Genomic DNA, 22,087 nt, shown 5'->3' with positions numbered 1-22,087 from the left:
TCTGAGGACACGGGTTTTTCCTTTGTATCCCCAGCCCATAGCACAGTTTCTCACACTCAGTGGGCACTTAATAAATGCTTATTGACTACAATTTGTCCAGCAGAATGGTACCACAAGAGGATTATCGAGGTCCTCCACAGGACCTAAAGTTAGGTATTGGGTCTAAAGGTGCTACTTAAGGAAGTACTAGATGAATGAATGAACTAGCTAGCCACTGCTGAGAAGCACCTGAAAAGTTCTATGATGTTCTAGCAGTGGTCCTCAAACTTTTTAAATAGGGGGCCAGTTCACTGTCCCTCAGACTGTTGGAAGACTGGACCATAGTAAAAACAAAAACTCCACTCTGTTTGCGCCCCTCAGCCCATTTGCCATAACCCGGTGGGCCGCATAAAATGTCCTCAGCCGGCCACATTTGGCCCTCGGGCCGTAGTTTGAGAACCTCTGCTCTAGAGAGAGCTCCCCCATGAATATCTCAGACTTGGCCCTCATCCAAGATGGCTGAGCCCCCTCCTATCTGCAGCACTGCCCCGTGGGGATTCTGCAGAGCTTTGGGGTGGGGTCCTAAGACCCTGAGAAGGAAGCCATCAAGAGCTGCTGATGCACTTGTTTCCCAAAGCACGAGACTTGCAGAGGTGATGATGAGGGGTGAAATATGAGCTCCTCTTATTGGCCCACATGCCCTCTGTCTCCCCCTGTGCCCTTGGACTCTTTAGGGAGTCTTCCCAGGCAAGAGCAGGTTAGTTTATCAGATTTGTACAGCTTGGAGAAGAGGACCTTAGCAGAAAAATCGAGTCCGAGGGTCAATCTGGTCAATCGATCCCAAGAGGTTAGACATCTTAGTGTTAGAGCCCCCTGGCTTTCTCCTCCAGTAAAGTGCCCAAAGGGTGCAATGACCTCAGCTTACCTTGGGGAGAATGGAAGGGGACAAAGGGCTTTCCCTATATAAATGTCATCGTTCTTACTGGGAGCTCACAGGGAAATGAGTCCCACTTTTATTCCAGAAAGATCTTAGGGGCAGTCACTTCCACACTTCTCATCAGAGAAAGACCTTGGGGATGATCATTGGGTTAGAGATCTCAAGTTAAAAGGACCCTTAGAAAACATGTAGTCTACCCTCTCATGATGGGGAAACTGAGGCTCGGGGAATTTATTTGCTCAAGATCACACAGGAAACACTAGAGATGAAATCTCAACTGGGGACTTCTTGACTCCACACTGGCTCTTGGGTCCCACCCCACTTGCCTGCTCTGGCAAGGGGTATCACTGCAACTGAACGGACACACCGTCCCAGTCTGACCTTGAATTTTTGTTCCACTCTCTGATGGGAAAGAATGAAAAAAAAAAGTTCATTTTTATGGAAATCCCACCTCCCCACTATGAGTAGCTAAGGAAGACAATTCTCATCTTTTTCCTTTTCCCAGAAAAAAACCTCTGCACCTCTTAGTGATGGTGGAGACCAAAGTATGGCATTTGTGCCCACAGCTTCTCCCAGAATCCCCTTCTCCCAGATCGTCACCAAAAGACAATGACTTTAATTCAAAACTTTATTTTCTGTGTGTACAAAATGATTATTAAGGCCTGCCTGTACATTACGCACAGAAAACTCTGGACTACGTCGCCTCAGAATGCCAGGGCTGAGCCTCTATCCAGAGCTTTATTCCCTATCCTTCTGGCCATTGGCCATAGGTTAGGGCCCATTAACCACCTCCCCCCAGGGTCTGCCTCTCTCTGTCCTGCTGGGACCCTGGAGTAGGACAGAATGACAATCCCATCCTTTAACCTCCAATCCCCAGAAAGTGACTCAAGGGGGAGACCTCAGGGAAGGGAAATGGGGAAACATTCAGGAGCCATCTTGGTTCCCCCCTTTACTCCCTGGCACTGAACCAGGGCTTGGTTCCCAGGCTCTCACTCCAGCACCCATTGGAGTCCTGGATTTGTCTGAGTCCCAGAACTCAGACTCGGTCCTGTAGGGCGCTGTCTATCCCAGCTGGGGCTTCAAAGAACTTGGCTGGCAGAGGGAAGAAGCCTCTTTTCTCATGTTTCCTCTGTCTCCGGAGATGACTGATCAGCTGGAAATTAAAGTCATCATCCTCCCCTCAATGCCTGGTTTTCAGCCCCCCTGATCTTCAAAAGGGGCCAGAGTCAGGGCGCCACGGCCCTATCTGTCTTCTGGAAGAAGCTTTAACTTTGAGGTCCTGAGCAATCCCAACATTAGGAATTTGTAGGATGTGGTGGGTGGCTAGTATCTGAGGGCCGGAGAGCTGAGAGTGATTCCCAGATCCACAAGGATCTCTTTCCTAGTTGAGCGGCTCTCCTTAAGGACCATTTGACCCCCACAGCCCAACTGTCCTTGGAGAACTAAGTAAGCAATGCAGAATAACCCCCTGCAGCTGTGCTGGGGCAGAAGCCTAGACTTCCTTCAGGAGGACATGAAGCAGAGGGCTTTGGGAGAACGAGGGGCAGGGTCAGTAGTAACTGTCTTTCTGGCCCGGGGCCTCTGGGTGATTCTTGGTTTCAGGTCCCAGCTCCAGGTCAGGATTCTCATCCTAAGGAAGAGGAGGGATACACAGACAATAGCCATCAGTGGGGATGGCAGAAAGATCAAGGAATGTAGGGAGAGCTCTTGGGTTCAAATCTTGACTCTGCTGCTTGGAATCCCAGACTCCAAGATCTAGGGTGACTGAGTGCTCAGAGGCCATCTTGTCCAACCTCACGTTACAGATGAGCTCCCTACTAGCCAGGTGGGCTACTGGACTTCTCTGTAATGGGAGAGGGTCAGATACAGGACCCCTCAGGTCCCTTCCAGCTCTAGAATTAGGATTTTCTGCTTGTGTTTGCGGCCCAACAGAGCACAGGATTTAACACACAGTGAGAAAGAAATTCTGGTTTCCGTTCTTTATGAAGCTAAAAAGATTCATGGCTTTCTCCTAGGCGCTGGTTGTGACCTTCAGAACACTGGCCTTGGAAAAAGACCAAGGAGGGGGGAGCATCTCCAGCCCAGCGCCATCCCAGCCTAACTGAGAGCCCCCAGAGCAACACTCTAAATGACCCTTCAATGCCCTCATTCCTCCAGGCCTTACCAGTTCCTGGTCATCCTGATAGTCATTCAGTAGCTCTGTGCCGGGCCTGTGGGGTCCTGCTCCTGCCTGTGGTCCCAAACCAAGGGGCAAAAGTCACCACTTTTGGGTGTTTCTAAGAGGCTCAGACTCTGGGTCAGAGCAGCCGGTGCCCACCCACCCTCACTTCACCTCATTCATCACCTGGCCCTGCTCCTCTGGCCCTTGTTCCTGGGGCTCCTGAGCTTGCCTTGGGGCTCCTGCTTCCAATCTTGGCCGTTCGACCTCTGCCTCCTCAAACTCATCCTCACCCTGGTTGTTCGGGTCCTGGGCAGGGTCTGCAAGGGCATCGGGCCCCTGGAGAGAGAAGTAAGGAGGGGCTAAAGCCTGCAGATGGCACCTCCGGACCTCCCAGATCCTCAGGCCCACACTCACCACTGGGGCCTGGTCCCCGGGCTCCTTCCTAGGCCGTATGTTCTCCTCCCGCTCAATCATCCCGGCATCTAGGGGGAGGAAGGACAGAGGAATCAGCCGGACTACCTTAGCTAGAGGGCATCTAGCCAAAGGCTCCAGTCTGCCCCATTCACTTCCCAGAAAGGGAGTCAGAGGATGGGAGATGATAATGTCACTTCCCCCTAGTCACCCATTATGGCCTAGCCATGGCCATCAGTTCAGGCCTCCAAACTTTTAACAAATGTGAATTTTTCAATGGGCCTGAGAAGGAGTCATGGGCTGAGGAAGAGTCTCTGACCAATCCAACTTCTCTCTATTTCAGCTTTCCAATCCATTTTTCTACACAGATTTGCTTTTCTAGTTCATGGCCCAACCCCCCCCCTGCTCTGAAGCATCAGTGACCCCCTAGAACATCTGGGATAAAATTCAACTCCTTAACTTGGCATTGAAACCCCCTTATAATTTGGAGTGCCAGCACTTGGGTCATCTGCATTTATTTATTTTTGCTGAGGCAATTAGGGTTAAGTGACTTGCCCAGGATCACATAGCTAAAAAGCGTTAAGTTTCTGAGACCAGATTTGAACTCTGGTCCTCCTGACTTCAGGGCTGATGGTCTATCCACTGCACCACTTAGCTACCCCCATTTATTTGGTATATAACTTCCTCTGAGAGAATGTAAGCTCCCTGAGGGCAGAAATTCTTTATCTCTATTAGCCTGGTACCTACCAAAGTCCTTGATGTAATTAGTAAGCATTTATATAGTGCTCTATTCAAAGAACATGTAAACTGGGCAAGCTAAGTGACTTGCCCAGGGTCACACAGCTAAGAAGTATCTAACTTGAGCATGTATAACCTATCTCAAATTGATTATCATTTGAATGATTTGGATTTCCATTTTTTTTCACCCTTTCACTCCTTCCCCAACTGGTAATCAATTTGAAATAGGTTAAACATGTATAAACATCTTGGAGAAGGGTGAAAAGAGAAAGAAAAAAAATGGGAATCAAAATCTCATAAATTTCAAATGAACAATTTTCAGATGAAGAAATTAAAGTCATTTCTAGTCATATGGGAAAAAAATGCTCTAAATCATTAACTAGAGAAATGCAAATTAAGACTACTCTAAGGTACCATGTCACACCTATTAGATTGGATAAAATGACGGGAAAAGATGATGAATATGTTAGAAGGGATGTAGGAAAAGTGGGACACATACATTATTGGTGGAGTTGTGAATTGATCCAGCCATTCTGGAGAGCAATTTGGAACTATGCTCAAAGGGCAATCAAACTGTGCATACCCTTTGATCCAGCAGTGTTTCTACTGGGCTTGTATCCCAAAGAGATCTTAAAGGAGGGAAAGGGGCCCATATGTGCAAAAATGTTTGTGGCAGCCTTCTTTGTAGTGGCCAGAAACTGGAAAATGGGTGGTTGTTCATCAGTTGGGGAATGTCTTAAGTTATGGTGAAGGAAATGTTACAGAATATCATGCAACATCTAGCTCCCTGACACACAGCTGGTATTTTTCAAAGGTCCCATGGGACCTTTCCACTCCAAACTCCTTGCACTCTCTGCTGAAGTCAACACAATGGTCCACTTGGTATTTCTTATACATTAATTTAAATCTTCCACTTATGTACTTTAACTTATTCCCCATCCCTAGAATGTAGAACGCTCTCTCTCCTCACCTTCCCTTCACTTCCTTCAGATCCCAGGACCAGAGCCTTAGGTGAGCTCCCCAGTTGGTGGTCTCTATCCCCCCCAATTATCCTATATTTTGCTGCTGCTTATCTACCTCTAGTAGAATGGAAGGTTTTTTTTTTTTTTTTTTTTTTTTTTCTATATTTTGCTACTGCTTATTTAAGTACCTATTCTTCCCTCTAGCAGAATGGAAGCTCTTAGAGGTTGGGAGTTATTTCACATTTGTCTTTGTATCCATAGTGCCTAGCATACAGCAGGGGCTTAATAAGTGCTTGGTGACCTCAAGTGAAAGTTAGTCTACTCAGGGAATTCCAATAAAAGCAACCTCAGTGCTGCTTCCTGTGATTGCCTATGGCTGCTTCAAGAAAGAATTGTGGGAAGAACAAGGCTGAAGAGCCTTCTGCTTTCCCCACTGGCTTGTAACAATTTGTCCCCTGACCTGTAACATCTTGTGTCCCCTGACCTGTAACAGTATCCACTGGCTTGTAACAATGTATTCCCTGGTTTGTAACACTGTCCCAACTTATAACAATATATCTCTTGAACATTGTACACAGTAACACAACATGTTTAATCTGATTGTCCATGTATAACTTATATCAGATTGCTTTCTTGGGGAGGAAGGAGAGAAGGGAGGGAGGGAAAAAAATTGGGAACTCTAAATCTTACGAAGATGAATGTTGAAAACTAACTTTACATGGAACTGGAAAAAAATAAAACACTATTTACATTTTTAACATTTCCTGGCACCTAACTATGTGTCTCCTGACTTGCCTAATAATGTGTAACGATGTATCCCAATAGATAACAAGATGTGTCCCCCGACCAGTGACACAGTGTCCCCATCGGCGAAGGGCTCGGAACAGAACTGTCAGCATTCGTTCCATTTCACCAAGGGGAGGAAACAAGGCCATCTGGCCCCAGAGAACTGAACACCAGGGTCACTGATTCATTGAACGGAGCTGGAAGGGCCCTTGGAGATCCATCTGGTCTAAAACTCTCATTTTGTAGATAAGGAAATCAAAGCCTACCAGGGACAGAGGAGGATGGTGATTTGTGTAAAATCTTATAGAGAGTAAGGGAGAGGGCCCGAATTAGAACCCAGGTTCACAGCTCTTGCTGTGCCCTCTGCCAGATGAAGTCTAGGTCTGGCACACTTACCCATCTCCAGCTCCTCCTCATCGGGTCTTGCTCTTCGGGGCTCTTCTTTGTTGAGAGCTGGGCCCTTTCCCCCTTCTCCCCGGTTGGCAGGTGAAAGAGACTGGTCCTGCCCCTGGGGCTGGCTGCTTGAAGGAAGCTGTTGATTCTTCTCTTGGGCATTCACTTTGTTGACGATATCTTGCCAGCTGGGAGATGGAAATGGGGATCGGGCTAGGTCTCCGGGAGGTTTCCACAGGTAGAGAGCTTCTAATAACGGACCTATTCTAGCGCTGGAAAGTTTGGAAAGCAGGCCACGGGCATGATCTCATTGGCTTTCTACAGCAATCCAGTGAGGCGGGAACTGAACTGTGTTATTCTCTCTCTTACTGAAACTCAGAGAGAATGAGTGTTTTCCTCATCCTCTGACCTCGGGTTTCTCTGACTCCCTCCCCATCCATCACTATTTCCATCATGCCAGAGTCTCAACAGCAGCATTTCCCAAGTATTTGCTGGTTATGTGACACCCTTGGCATATAATGACATAAAACTTCTAGGGGCAGCTAGGTGGCACAGTGGATAGTGCACCAGCCCTGAAGTCAGGGGGACCTGAGTTCAAATCTCCTCTCAGACACTTAACACTTCCTAGCAGTGTGACCCTGGATAAGTCACTTAACCCCAATTGCCTCAACAAGGAAAAAAAAAACCTAAAAAATACTGATACAAGAGCTCTGAAATGTAGCCCAGCTGGTGATGGGGGGGGGGTGGAATCTTAGGGTTTTGGAGCTAGTAGTTTTTAAGATGAAAAAAGGTCCCCAGATTCAAATCTAGGTTTTCTGGTTTCAAATCTAGGCCTTGGAACTGGAGAACAAAACAAGAACCAATTTAAGCCAACACATATTCAAAAAGTGCCATGTGTGATAAACATATTGGACCTAAGTATATTTACTATATAATAGGAAAAAATAAGTTTCAACATTTTCTCCTGGAAAGAACCCCCAGTTCTGCCTTATATGGATCTTTTGGAAGTCGTTCCAACACCGTAGGACCAGGCTGTTCAGACACTATAGCTAACACCTAACTCCTCTGTAAAAGATGGCAGAGATCCTGGAGTTGGCACAGGAAGGACTTCCTAATTGCCAGGGGTCAGGAACACCAAAGGCAGCTGGGGGGGGGGGAGATGCTCATCCCTTCGTTCCCGTTTCCCTCTTCTTCCCCCCACCTCTGACCCGGCCCAGACACCCACCTCTGCATCTGTACCTGTGGGCTACCAGGGGCTGGGAGGGCCTGGGGCTCTCTGTCCAGGCCTGTGGGAGGCCGCTGCTGAGGGGGACGACCCCGTGGGCCGGGTCTCTCGGGGGAGGTGGAGACAGGGGCTGCCACCACCACTACCTGCTGAACCTGTGGGCAGGGGGAGGCAGCTCAGCATCCCTGGCCAAAGATCCTCCCCCTCCCTCTCCCCCCAAAGTCTCTTCTGCATTCACCCAGCAGCCTCCATTCTGGTCCCCAGGGTACAGTGGATGTTATCAGCTGGTGAGGGAGGGCACGGGGCAAACCTTGGGGTGAGAGGTTAAGGCTAAGGCGGGGAAGGGGCCAAATTATTGAATTTCTAGGAGTATGATTTATGGCTAGCCTGGAACTCTGGTTAGCTGATTCCTGGAATTCAGGAGGCAAAGCTGGACTGACTTAGGGCCAGGGACCCGGCAAGAAACTACCCATTTCAAGATGATCTAGAAGTTCCAAGAAAGTAGGGGTCCTTCTATAGCGTTCTAGCTCCTTTAACTCCACCCAATGGGGCCTCCCCTTCCCGCCATGGGACAAAACACCTCCAGTCTTGGGGAGGAAGAAGAGGAAACAGCTGGTGAGAAGTGATTGTCTAAATGACTTCCGACCCTGGCAGTCACATCCACAAGTGGGGGAACCACCCAGAACATGCAGGGGGTGGGGAAAGGCATACTGGGGGCTTCACTGGAAGGCTGTTAACAGTTCTGGTGAAACGGAGAACATGGCTGTCGATGGATTTCTGAGGCCAGGCGGGGGGCCCAGAAGAAGGCAATAGCAGGTCTGGAAAAGGTGGCCCCGCTGGGGGCAGGGCCCGTGTCCCTGTGGTGTGGGCAGCCTGAGGGTTCCAACGGGGGCCCAGCTCCGGCTCTTGGGGGTTTAGGGCTACTCTGGAGCCTGTGGCAATGAACACCTGCAGGAGAGAGGCAGGGGAGCAGGCAGGGGCTCAGCTGAGACACCCTCCCAGTGGCTCTCAGGATTCAGGACTGTGGCGTCCGCTCTATTTTCTCCACCCTATTTCCTGCAGCAGCTGCATGTCACAGTAAGGAGTTGCAAAATCGAACTGATTTTGGCCACTACAAAAATCCTGGCCCATCTCCTCAGCTGGGCCTTTCTGGCTAAGAGAGATTTCTACTCTGAAAAGCTCTTTATCACTTCCCCCAAAGAGACCGTTGCAAACCTTCTCTTCTCTCATGTTGACATCTCCCAAATACGGATGATCTCACCTTTTACTCCAGTCATTCATTCAGTAGGTGCCCATGATGTGCCTGGAACAGTGCTAGGCTCTTGACTGGGGAATACAAGGCCCAAATCCAAGAGCCCCTCCCCTTGGGATGCTTACCTCCTCCCAAGAAAGAATCATGGGAACGCAAAGCAGATCACATACAAAATATATACAAATCTTTCACGGGGTGATAGGGTAGAGAGAATCATCAGGGGTCCCAGAGTGGAATCTGTGCCTAGAATTTCTTTGTATCCCCCAGTGAGTAAGAGGAAAGGAAAGCAGATGGGAACAAGCATTTATTAAGCACCAACTACTATGTGCCAGGCACCCTGCTAATCACTTAATATCTCATTTGTTCTCATTGTCTCATTAGCCTGGCACATAGTAGGTACTTAATAATCATTCCTTTCCCTTCCCTCCTTCCCTCTCTATCTATTTCTCAGTATATTTGTCTCTGTCTCTCCTTCATTCCTTTCTCAGTCTCTCTCTCATACACCTTCTTTCCCTTTCCCATCATCCAAAAAATCTCTTCTGTTGACCCTGCTAACTCACCAACTACCAACTCTTGTGTCTCCCCGACTTTACTGATAAAATGGCTCCTCACTCCTGTACCTCTATTGCCTTTATTCTCCTCAACCCTTGCAAGTGGTCTCTTCACCTTCACCCCATATTGCTCTCCATCCAATGGCTCTTCAGTTCCCATCCTTCATAAATGTCCTGTAGGGTTGCCACCTCCTCCCTACCAGAAATCCTCTTCAACATCACTCCAACCATCAATAAGCAATTTATTTCCCCAGCTTCTACTATGCATCAGGCACTGAATTAGCAACTAGGTATACAAAGGTAGAAAAAAGCAAATTAATTCCTGCCCTCAGAGAGATTGCAGTTAAATAAGGTATGATGAAGTGTCAGAGTTTTCTCTCTCTTCTTTTCACCCTTCATGTGGCTGTTTAACAAAAGTCTCCTTTGGGCTCTCTCTTCTTGCTACAACCCCTGACTTCAACTATCACTTAGGCAAAGGACTCCCCAGAAGGAATAAGTGGGTTATATTCATTGTTGTTTGGATCCAAACACATTTGGACTACTGTGATTGTTTGGAGTTTCATATTTAAGAAAAGCCACTGACAGATTGGCTAAGATGACAGGAACAAATAATGATGAATGTTGGAGGGGATGTGGGAAAACTGGGACACTGATACATTGTTGGTGGAGTTGTGAAAGAATCCAACCATTCTAGAGAGCAATTTGGAACTATGCCCAAAAAGTTGTCAAACTGTGCATACCCTTTGACCCAGCCGTACTACTACTGGGCTTATATCCCAAAGAAGTACTAAAGAAGGGAAAGGGACCTGTATGTACCAAAATGTTTGTGGCAGCTCTTTTTGTTGTAGCTAGAAACTGGAAGTTGAATGGATGCCCATCAATTGGAGAATGGTTGGGTAAATTATGGTATATGAAGGTTATGGAATACTATTGTTCTGTAAGAAATGACCAGCAGGAGGAATACAGAGAGGCTTGGAGAGACTTACATCAACTGATGCTGAGTGAAACGACCAGAACCAGAAGATCGCTGTACACTTCAATGCTGTATGAAGATATATTATGATGGAAGTGGATATCTTCAACATAAAGAAGATCCAACTCACTTCCAGTTGATCAATGATGGACAGAAATAACTACACCCAGAGATGGAACACTGGGAAGTGAATGTAAATTGTTAGCACTACTGTCTATCTACCCAGGTTACTTATACCTTCGGAATCTAATACTTAATGTGCAACAAGAAAATGGTATTTACACACATATATTGTATCTAGGTTTTACTGTAACACATGTAAAATGTATGGGATTGCCTGTCATTGGGGGGAGGGAATGGAGGGAGGGGGAGATAATTTGGAAAAATGAATACAAGGGATAATATTATAAAAAAAATTAATCATGTATATATACTGTGAAAAAAAATTCCAAATAAATAAAAAAAAAATTAAAAAAAAAAAAAAAAAAAAAAAAGAAAAGCCACTGACAGCTGGAGAGCGAGTGTCCCAGCTACGGGACCAGGATGAATACAAGACCAGACATCTAGAACTATAAGCAATCCTATAAGTTCCCAAGTCCAGCGAACCCTCTTATTTTACAAATGAGAAAACTGAGCTTCATTCAAACTGATGTACATGAAGTCTAAGGTCACACAGGATGCCTTGAGTTCATACTTTATGAGGATCTGCTGAAGCAACTGGTTGATAATATGCAAGAATGCTGATGATTTACACAGGTTTAATGTACAACTTGTTTAATGTATTGTTTTGATTAAAATTTTGGTTGATTCGTTAGGGTTTTCTGAATAAATTATTGTATCAGAAGTAAAAGCGATTATTTTATTTTTTCTCTGCCTGCCATTATTTCCTCAAATTATCTTTCTTTTCTTATTGCTATAGCTTATTGGCATAGATATCTATAGCTTATTGTTATAAATAGATAGAAATATGTTACGCGGTAGTGGTAATAATGATCATCCTTGCTTTATACCTGATCTTACTGGTAAGATTTCTAACTTTTCTTCATCATATGTAATGATTGTTTTTTGTTTTAGATAGATGACATTTATTATATTAAAACTAATATTTCCTATATTCTCTAGTGTTTTTAATAAGTAGGTCTTGGATTTTGTCAAAAGGAAGGAATTTTGGAAGAAGGAATTGGGTTAGTTTCTAGTGGAGAAGAGAAGATATGATAGATTCTTAAAAAGTTGTCATGTAGAAGACATGACATAGCCTCAGAGGACAGTCCAGGATCAATGGGTAGAAGTTGCAAAAAGGCAAATTTTGGCTTAATGTCTGGAAAAAGTCCTAACAATTAGAGCTGTCTCAAAGTGGAGGGAGAAAGGAGGTTGCCTTAGGGGATACCAGACTCAGGATTAGGCTGTCAGTAAACCAATAAAATGTTATGGTCCCTGGGGGCCCCTGAGAAGATCCCTTTTATGGTTGAATAAACTGAGGCCCGAGGAATCTTTAGTACCAGAGTGCTCAGTTCTAGACTGTGCTTTTTCCCTCATATTATGCTACCCCCACCCTCAGGAGTTCAGAGATACCCTACCTGAGGCTTCCTGAGCTGAGCCTGCTGCCTTGGGGCCTGGAGGACCTCCTGCTGCTGCTGCTGTTGCTGCTGCAGGCTAGCCGCAGGCTCCTGGAAGCTGGGCATCTTCTGCAAGGCTTCCTTGAGCTGTCGAAACTCCTCCATCTGGGACTAGAACAGAGAACAAAGTAGGACTGAAATGGTTAACCTTCCTATGCCCTCACCACTCAAACAACCAGCTCTTCTCTGGCCTCATTGAAGGGTCAAAAGACCAGAGATTTAGGAACCTTGAAAGAGAAAGAGAGGGGAGAACAGAATAAGCATTTATTAATCACCTACTATGGGCCACGGACTGTGCTAAGCACTTTACAAATAGTATGTCATTTAATTTTCATAAGAACCTTAGGAGGTAGGTGTTCTTATACATCTTTACAGCTGAGGAAATTGAGGTACATAGAAATTGTGTCTTGCCCAGCATCACCCAGGTAGAAGGTAACAGAAAGAGATATAATTTTAATGCAGGTGTTTGGCCTCCAAACCAGCCCTCTCCCCATTGGGCCGTTACCTCTTCTGGCACATGGGACGGTGGACACACCTGGCCCCCTCTCACCTGGGCGTTCCGAAGCTGAGTGTGAATATCCTGATGAGCCTTCCTCAGGAGCTTGCTCTCCTCTCGGAGTTTATAGACTGTGTCTGTGTGGTAAGAAAGTCAAGATCTGAGTGGGCTAGAGAAGGGAGCCTCCCCTGCCTCCCTCTGCTGACTCCTAAGAATCTGTAGAATCCAAAAGACATGAAGCACACGCTCTCCAGAGGCTGCCTTGATGCCCCAGGAGTTAGCACCGATAATGTCTGGTTTGAGATAATGGTATGCTTCCTGGGGATGTGTGTCCTGTCTCCTCCTGGCTAGGACATGACATCAGCAAACAGGACAGGCAGAGGCTGAGCAGCAGCAAGAGAGCAGGTCTTCCCTTCAGACCAAATGTTCTGTGTAAGCTGGACCAGGCTCCTACCTCCTCCTCATTTTGAGTGTTCCCTAAGGGGAAAGGCCCTGCCTTCCCCTCAGCCTGGAGCTCTCCAGGACCAGGGGCTCCCTGGGTCTCACCCTGCAGATTGGCCACCTCGCTGTCCTTTTCTCGCTGCAGCTGGGCATAGCGCTGCCCATGGCTCTCCAGGGCTTTCCGATGTTCCAGCCTCAGCCCACTGTGCTGCAGCTGCAGGTCCAGCAGCTGCTTCTTCACATCCTCATGTTGGTTCTGAGAAAGGAAGGGGGCCTCTCAGCACCAGGCTAAGAACCAGCTTCACTCACCCCATCCTGGACTTTCTTCTCCCCCAGGGCCAACTCCTTCAGGGTCCTCAAACACCAGAGAAATTCAGAAGGAGAACAGAGCACAAAACAGCAGCAGACCCTGCTCCGTCTCCTGGGGCTGAGCCAAGCCCCGTCCCTACCTTCTCTCCTCAGCTCTGCCATCCTTTTACAGAATGCCACCAGCCCAGCTAGGAACCACCTGTGTTGCCAGAGTATCCAACCTTCCCCAAGTGCATCCCTGCTGGCCTGGATGAGGGGCCATCTCAGAACCAGCGATCCAAGCACTAGCCACTGCCCACCCCCAGGCCTTTGGGTACACAGGGGACAGGGGAAGGCCAAGGTCCCAGAGGGCAGTGGGGAAAGGGAGTGATTCTGACACTGGGAAAGAAGCTGCCCCTCCTCTAGCCCTTCCTTTCCTCCCTGGTTTTCTTGCCTTGAGGATCCTGTGCTGAGAGCTTAGGGCACCATAGCGGTTCATTGAGTCTTGCTGCAGCCCAGGCCCCGGGTTCATGAAGGGAGAAGAAACATTTCATTACACACAGTGGTAAGTAGATGGGAACAAATGTCTCTACACCGGGGGCTTTTACCTTGGGGGATCATGGACACCCAAGAGATCTGAAAGTCTGTGAACTTGGATAGGAAAAAATACATATATTTTGGGGAGCCCTATCTATCTATCTATCTATTTAGGGACACATAATTGATGAAGACCCCTTCATGAGGGAGTTTGGGGGGCCCAGAACACATAAACATGATCGATAGTGCCTGTAGAGTGTACCCCAGGGATGTCTGGATGGGGCATCAACTCACTTACTAACGGTCCCCAGACTGCTGAGCAGTCACAGGAACTCCCAGCATGCCCGGCCCCTTTCCAAGGCTGATCCATGGTCCTCGGGACTTAAACTGACTCATCTGCCACCTTTCTGTTTCTTCTCCAGCATGGTGGAAGCCCCCACTCACCTATAAATCGTGCTAATTACAAATCATCCTTATCTGTTCCTTAAAGAAGGTCTTGGAAGGCCCGGGAGGTGGCTACATTCTGAGGCCTCAGAACACAAAATATTGGAGTTTTAAGTATCTGAAAGGTCACCAAGTCCAAATTCCCTCTACCCCTAATTCCACGGGAGAGACCCTTGCTTAGGAATGGAGGTAGAAGTGATTTCTCCAAGGTCACACAGAAAGCTGGTGGTAAAATCAGAACCAGAATCCAGGGATCCCAATTCCCAGTCCAGGATACTCCCCAGTATTGCTCTTTCTCCCAACTCACCCTATTAAAAAGAAGAGAACTTGGTTTTCAAATACTTTAGTTCCCTAATCCCTGCTTTCTAACACCGTCAATCCCTGGCTGGGAAGCCCATCAGACACACTTCGTATTTCCCTTATGCTCGTTCGACTGGCGGGCACTCCCCCTTGTCCTGACCCCAGAGATTCCCCTGCTGAGCTAGGGGTGGGGTCTCTCTTAGAGTACAGGTTGCCCCCCCCACTCAACCCCACTCAGCCCCACTGACCTTTTCCTTGTTGAGAGCTTCCTGCGCCTCCAGTTTGTACACTAGGAAATCTGGAGAGGAGAAGGCCTTGGCATGCACCCCCCCACTGCCAAGACAGTCTCTTCCCTTCCTTTCCCCCCGCTCTGGTTTCAGGAATCACCCCAGAGTCACCATGATCCCTCCCCAGAGGGAGATCAAAATTCACGGCCTGGGAATAGTCAGAAGCCCAGAAATCATCCATGAAGGAAATGGACAACAGACCCATCCTGTCCCATCCCCTCCCATTCAATGTTCACATTAGGAGGCAGGGATAGAAGGCCGGGGGCAAGGCCAGCCTCAGCTCCTTGCAGGACGGAGGGCGTCTCTCCCTAATCTGAACATTTCAGAGTTCCTGGACGGGAGCCCCAGTCCGAAGTCCCAGGATCCCTGCAAACTACTTACCTTCCTTGGTCTTCTTGTGCTCCCCCCGTTCTTTCTGCAGGGAACGCTCAAGGCGGGACCGATGCTCATATACCACTGTGGGGACAAGGTCGGAGAGGGGGGCTATTATAATTCCCGGGGAAGGGCTAGGATCAATCACTCAGGTGAAGAAGAACAAGTGAAAAGAAAGAAAAGTGCTCATTTTTGAGATGAGAGCTTGTTCCGGTTTCCTGCTAGATACTCTTTCATAGTTCACAATTTTCCAGGGGAGGGTTAGTTTGGGGTATGGAGGGTGGGAGAGCGAGCTAAGCATTCTGGGAGAGAAAATACACATCCCAGAGATTTGCAGGCCACTTCCTCCTCTTCACCCCTTCCCCTCTCTTACCCCCCCCCCCCAAAGCCCTTTGGTTTTCCTCCCCATGCCAAGTCACAGGCCACAAACACACTCTGAAATCAGACATTGCCAACTCCTGAAAAGCTTCTGTTCTCACTTGGAAACCTCTGAATCTGGAAAATTACAGTCCCCCCCCATTGCCCCCCACGAGGCGCGGCACTGCCTCCTAGGCCCATTGGTCAGCTTCTCCCTCCTCTCTCCAGACCCTGACTTCCAACAGAGACAGAGCGCAGCTTGTTTCTCATCATGGCTGGCCCTCTACCTATCCCATCCCCAGCCAAGGGAATCCCTAAGGCCCAGAGAGGAGACAGACACAGAATACTCCCTAAACTTCCACCAGAAAAAAAAAAAAATCCCAGGCCCCAGCCCACTCCAGCCTCACTGAGTGGCCCCCCGGCCAGAGTTTCCTGACCTTCAGCTGAAGGAGGAAAAGGCTGGATGTAGGACAGCCATGGCTCTGGCCCTCTGCTCTGCCGTTGCTGCCTGCCTTCTGGGGCTAGAATCCAGTCCTGGACCCCGGTGGGGAGCCCCATGTTATGACTCTGAGCTTTTTAAAAGGGGGAGGACACAAGGGCTGGGACTCTGGGGAAGAACTCTAAAAGAGGCCTCAGTGGGGTCGGGAGATGAAGTGGGCTGACTGAAATGGACTTTCTTCCCAAAACAGAGCAGACAATTCTGGCCACCGAGGCAGCCTCAGGGAGCTGGAAGAAAGAGATCTGTGTGTGGAGGAGAGGATGCTGGTTTGAATTCCTTCCTGCATGGGTTGCTTTGGCGAAATCACTCGGTTTCTTCATCTGGAAAATGAGGGGGCTGGACTAGATAAAGCTCTGTGGCTCCTTCCAGCTCTCAGTTCTGGCTAGAACCCTGGCCGTGGGCTCCCTCCCTTCTCCGGAGGTTCTGTCTCTAACCTGGGGCAAAGGGAGGGACCAACGGGGAAGGCTTCCCCAGAGATAGTTAAACCCCCTTTCCTAAGGGAAGTTCCCACAGCTGGTGCTGGGAAGGAGTGGATGTAAGGCTAGGGGCCATCCAGGAAGGACAGATGGGGCAGCTGGCCTCCCAAACAGCCTTCTTTTCAGAAGGAGGACACAGCATCCGTCATAAATAAGTGGCTTCAGAGAATCTAGGACAAGGAGGATGTACCCCCTCACACAGAGCTGTCTGTGGGAGCCCAGGCTTCTCTTCACAAGGGCCGTGGGCCCCAGCCAAGAACCCCAGATGGCTCGGGCAGCCTGCTCTGGTCACCTGTTCTTTCCCAGACTCCCAAGGGCATGAGCAGAAAAACATTCTCATTTGCAAGGCCTGGGGAGGAGAAAGGAACGGCTTTGCAATGAGGCGATTTGGATCCGAGTTCCAGCTATGCTACTGATGGCCACGGGACTCTGGAGGAATTCCTTACATCTCAGGGCCCCAGCTTACTCCTTTATCAAATGAGGTTGTTGGACTTTCTATGATCCCCAAAGTATCTTCCAGCTTTAAAATTGCTCCTCCACAAACACAAAGAGACAGAAAAGTGTGTGTGTGTGTATGTGTGTGTGTGTGTGTGTGTGTGTGTGTGTGTGAGAGAGAGAGAGAGAGAGAGAGAGAGAGAGAGAGAGAGAGAGAGAGAGAGAGAGAGAAAGAGAAGAGAGAGAGAGAAAGGAAGGGAGAAAGATAGAAAGAGAGGGGGAGAGAGAAGGAAGGAAAGAAGGAGGGAGAAAAAGAGGGAGAGGAAGAAAGAGAGAGAGAGAGAGAGAGAGAGAGAGAGAGAGAGAGAGAGAGAGAGAGAGAGAGAGAGAGAGAGAAGGAGGGAGAAGAAGAGAGAATTTGGGGAGAGGCTCCTATCCCAAGCTCCATCCTCCCTATGCTCTATGCTCGGAGCCCCAGAAACAAGAAGCGTCTATCAGACAACCAGCCCCTTTCTCTGCCACTCCATCCTGTGCTCTACTAAAATATATACTATATGTTTGACAATACATGCAAAAATATATATGTATTCATATAAAGCACACGCATGATACTATGTATAGGACTGGATTTGGGAATGAGGAATCATGACAATGATAATAATAAGAGGAATATAACTTGTATTTCGAGTTTGCTTTAAGTTTTGCAACACATTTGCCAAATATTATTCCATTTGATCCATACATCTAAATGGGGAGCTAAAGTGCCATAATTATTTCCATTTTGTGGAGGAGGAGACTAAGGTCCAGAGTAATTTGCTGAGGGTCACATGACTAGTGAGTTTCTGAGGTAACTCAGGTCTTGATTCCCACTTCAAGAAACTTGCCTTTCTAGCTGTGTGACCTGGACAGGTCCCTATCCCCTTGGAACCTCAATTTCCTTCCCAGATCACTAACCCTGCCAAGGAAAGAGGCAGGAAAGTCCAAGGAAAACAGTACAGAGAGCGTCTAGGTCCAAGGTCACACAGCTGAGGAAGAGCCAGAGCTAAACCATATGCTCTGATTCCTAATCTGTTTCTTTTTGACATGTTACTATCTTTCTAACAGAAAGGGAAACTGAGGCTCTGAGGAGAGAGGATTGGCCAAGATCCTGCTATCTCAAGGGCCTAGTGCAGCGATAGGTGCCTGATGGGGCATTCAGGGCCCAGCTGAAAGCCCAGTTCCCTCAGAGGTGGTGGTGGGATGACTTTACCTGCCTCCTCCTAACTACCAGTTTACAGATCACCTACCGAATCACTGTGATAGAGATGGATTGCTTCCCAAATAAACTACATCTCAGATGACTGCTGCCCTTCAAAGTAGTCCCCGGGGCAATGGGGCACTTATTGCAATGAGGCTGCTATGGCGGAAAACATTGCAGTTCACCTTGCTTCTGAGTGTGCTCTGTGCCAGCTGCTATTCCAATTCACGGAGTAAGCTTGAGCCGGGGCAGCCTGGCGGGAGTAACGGGTTCTATTTGAAGGGTAGCACTCATTGGACCCCTGAGCTTTGCTGCTTTGTCCAAGAATCAAGAGTTGCCCCTCTCTTCTCATGGCATGTACAGCTCTCCCGTTAGGGAGATGAGAAACACCCTTAAGGGGAAGGGACTATGTCTTGGGAGTTTTCATTCAGTACCCGGCACAGACCCGGGCACATGGGGTTAACTAACATGGAAGTCGGAGATCCCAAAGCAACAATTCCAGAAAGAGCAGAAGCAGAAGTGTCCTTATTTCTTATGCTCCTGGCTCTCTGCTCTGGGGTCTCTTTGGGGCCAGAGGAGGGCTGCCCTAGTCTACATCAGGCAAACTGTTCTGGGGGATAGGGTCAGTGGAGAGACTCTAGGACTCATGAATTGGTCCATGTAGAATTGTCTAGGAAAGGGGTGTTGGATAGAGTGCTAACCCTGAATGCAGGAGGGCCAGAGTTCAAATCTAGCCTCAGATACTTATTTGACACTTACTATTTGTGTGATCCTGGGCAAGTCATTTAACTCCAGTGGTCTCATCAAAAAAAAAAAAAATAATAATAAAATAAAATTGGTTGGTCCTTCCAGCCTCAGTTTCCCTAACCAAATCCCTTCTTGAGCAAATTCCTTGTGGTTCTTCACCCAGAAGACCTTTGTGTTTTGAATCTTTCAAGGTGAAAACGAGTGGGAAGTGTTTATAAATCCCAACAGGCCCAGGGTGGGTGGGAAACAATAATGCCAGTCTAGTTGGCAGGGAGCCCCTCCCATGGCCCTTCCTGGTTCTCTCTGTCCCCAGGGATGACGGGACCTCTCTGGGCCCAAGTATAGAGACACCAGTGGAGTTGGCAAGGACCCCAGACATGGAGGCCCGCCCTCCCTCCCAGGGGCCCTGCTTGTCCAGTCCCTCTGCTCTAAACTCTCCCAACAGACCTCAGCATTTCTGTTTGGATAGAATCAGTCCCAAACTCAAGGACCAAAGAAGGGAGAGGCAGAGATGCTAAGAACTAGCTCCTCCCAGCATCCCCTCCTTCTCCCCCCCCCCCCCACTCTTAGACAAGCCTGCCTATGGCCCTAGAGGAGACAGGAAGAAGAGCCATAGGGGGGTGGGGGGGGGGGGAGAGTGTTGGAAATGTGGTTGCCCCAGCTGAGTGAGAGAGTAGCAAATCCTCCCTCGGCCCATAGAGCCAGACAGGAAAAGTGCTTGGGGCAACCGTCCTGGCTTTTGTCCCTGTCCGAGTTCAGCCTCGGGATCTCAGGCAAGTCTTTCTAGTCCTGCCTGACAAAATGAGGGGCAGTCGGGACCCCACTCTGCGACAGAGCTGGCCAAAGGGATGTAGGAAGGCAGCCTCCTCCCCTCACCATCCACCCCAACACGCGCGCACACACAGCTGGAACCCCGAAGCCCCTCGATTTCTCCCTGTATCCCCAGCTTCCTGGACCTCCATTTGTCTTCATCTTCGCAGTGCCCAAGCCCCCAGTCTTCTGCAGGCAGCCCCAGTGCCCCCCCTCCAGCCCTAGCTCTGGTCCTCAGCAACCCCGGGGCTTGAACTTTGTAGCCCCTATCCCTTACAGCCCTTTGCTTCCTCGATTTCCCTTCCGGTCTCCTAGCTTCTTCCCTCTGCAATGTCCAAGTTCTTGTCTTTCCCAGAACCCCACAGTCACCTTTATCTTAGCCTTAATTGCACCGCCCCAGTCCCCGGGTACCCCCACAGCCTCTTCCCAATCCCTGGGTTCCTCAGCCCTCTCCCCGTCCCGGGTCCCGCAGCAGCCCCTAGTCTGCTCCCTGTCCCCCGGTCCCTCAGCACCCCCCCAGCCCCACTCCGGTTCCCTGCACCCCCGCCCCCAGCTCACCCTGCAGCTGCGCCGACAGTGCCTCCTGCTGGCCGCGGTAGGTGGCGGCCAGCGCCTGGGCGGCCCGCGCCTTCTGCTCCAGGTGGCCGTAGAGCAGCAGCCCGCCGAGCAGGCCGAGCGCCGCGGTCAGCAGGAAGCCCGTCTGCACCAGCCCTTTGTGGCGCCGCGAGCAGCCGCCCGAGCCCATGGTCCCCCGGGGCCCCGCCGGGCCGGCTCTCAGTGCCCCCCGCGCGGCATGCCGCGCGGCTCCGGCCCCGGCGCCGCCCTAGGGGATGGGAGCTCCCTGCCCCGCTCCGGCCAAACTTTGGCGGCCGCAAGCGCCGCTCGCGGTCCCGGCCCGGCCTCGCCCCGCCGGACTCCGGGGTCCGGTCCCTCGGGGGTCCCGCCCCCTCCCGGCCGGCAGAGCCGCCCCCCGCGGGAAACTGACAAGGCGGCGGACCAATGCACCGGGGACCGGCCCCGCCCCGGGCTGGGCGGGAGGGACCGACGGGGCGGAGTTAGTGGAGGGTCCTAGGAGGAGCCTGCAGGAAGCTGCGCCCCGAGGGGCCTGGCCAGGGGCGGGGGCCACCGCCCCCTCCCACCCCTCTTCCCCGGCCCCCTGCGGGGGTACGCTCGGCCGCCCACCTCCTCCTCGAGTGAATGTGCAGGACCGCCTTCCGAGGTCAGGTCCCCGAGTCGGCCTGGCTTAGGGTGCTCAGGAAGTCCCCTTTCCGGACCCCCAGATTTCCGACGCGGGCGCGCGAGGGGCTTGGCGGGCTCCGGGTCTGGCTCTCCCGGGGCTAGGAGTGGGCTCTCTGCCCCCTGGAGATCTTCCGGGGTCTCAGACTCCCACAAGAAGCCGTTCACTGCTCCATGCTTTCCATCCCTTGGGGGAGAGACAGGCTCCTTCCATTCCGTCCGAAAACGAGAAACAGGCCCCAGGGGGCCACGGAAAGAGCCTCCGAACTCCGCCCCGGGAGGGAGACCTCCGGGCTGAGTTACCCGAACGCTGGGCTGCCCCGTACAATGACATACGTAGTCCTGTATCTGTCCCTGAGTCTGTCCACGACCTGTGAAAATGACTTAAAGTCGTTGACTTTGGAGCGGGAAGGCAAGCCAAGGATCTTGCCATAGTGAGGGGAGAGGGGAAAGAAAGTGATGGCCAAGGCTTGTCCGAGATCCTAGCCTATCATTTTCTTCAATGCCGCTCGCCGCTCCGAATACCTCTGAGTAGTTAGTTAGGGTTCTTTGATGATGAAGATGAAGGAGGAGGAGGAGATAGCAGTAATTGCTAACTTTTAGGTAGCATTTTGTTGTCTCATTTGATCCTCACGACAACCTTGAGAAGTAGGTGCTTTTGTTCCCATTTTACAGATAAGAAAACTGAGGCAGACAGCCATGAAGTGACTTGCCCAGTGTCTGAAGTCCGATTTAAACTCAGGTCTTCTTGCCTCCGAGTCCTGTGGTTTATCATCTCCCTTACCAAATCCAGTAGGCTCAGGGATTCCAAGCTGAAAAGGCATCCAGGAGGCCCAGTTCCCTCAAATGCAGTCATTACAATCTTTAGACCTGATCCATTAGAATCACATACATGCACATATTGTCTATGTCTTGCACAGATCCTGCTAACGGGCTTCTGGTTTTCTTCCTGAAACACAAATCTCATCTCTTTGTTTGTTTTTACACCATATTTATTTTTTTAAAATTTTTAATACACATCACTTTATGAATCATGTTGGGAGAGAAACATCCACCATTTTTATTTGTTTAAATGTTGCCTCCTCCCCAAAGGCAGGGAGTGGTTTACCTTTTGTCTCCCCAGCGCCTGGCCCCATGCCTT

General features: G+C 49.6%; 1 protein-coding gene across 6 annotated transcripts; it reads right to left on the bottom strand.

Annotated features, from left to right (window-relative positions):
• Positions 1 to 1,530: 1,530 nt before the first annotated feature.
• LOC141564272 (uncharacterized) lies at positions 1,531 to 20,665 on the bottom strand. Of its 6 annotated transcripts, none has more exons than XM_074306566.1 (14): positions 20,269 to 20,659; positions 15,159 to 15,233; positions 14,739 to 14,788; positions 13,664 to 13,717; positions 13,027 to 13,177; positions 12,535 to 12,617; positions 11,946 to 12,095; positions 8,304 to 8,540; positions 7,593 to 7,747; positions 6,371 to 6,639; positions 3,492 to 3,559; positions 3,249 to 3,413; positions 3,081 to 3,146; positions 1,531 to 2,546 (listed from the first exon to the last, which is right to left on the bottom strand). In XM_074306566.1, the coding sequence occupies exons 1-14, from the start codon at positions 20,453 to 20,455 to the stop codon at positions 2,466 to 2,468; spliced, it is 1,791 nt and encodes a 596-aa protein (XP_074162667.1). In that variant the 5' UTR covers positions 20,456 to 20,659; the 3' UTR covers positions 1,531 to 2,465. The 6 variants fall into 6 exon arrangements, with proteins under 6 accessions (XP_074162667.1, XP_074162668.1, XP_074162669.1 ...); XM_074306567.1 differs by having other exon boundaries at positions 3,261 to 3,413; positions 20,269 to 20,657; XM_074306568.1 differs by having other exon boundaries at positions 6,371 to 6,555; positions 20,269 to 20,655.
• Between the last annotated feature and the right edge of the window lie 1,422 nt (positions 20,666 to 22,087).

This window comes from Sminthopsis crassicaudata, chromosome 3 (genome assembly GCF_048593235.1).
Source record: "Sminthopsis crassicaudata isolate SCR6 chromosome 3, ASM4859323v1, whole genome shotgun sequence".
Lineage (NCBI taxonomy): Eukaryota > Metazoa > Chordata > Mammalia > Dasyuromorphia > Dasyuridae > Sminthopsis > Sminthopsis crassicaudata.
The sequence above is the reverse complement of the archived record's forward strand: the minus strand, read 5'-3'. Positions and strand labels throughout refer to the sequence as shown.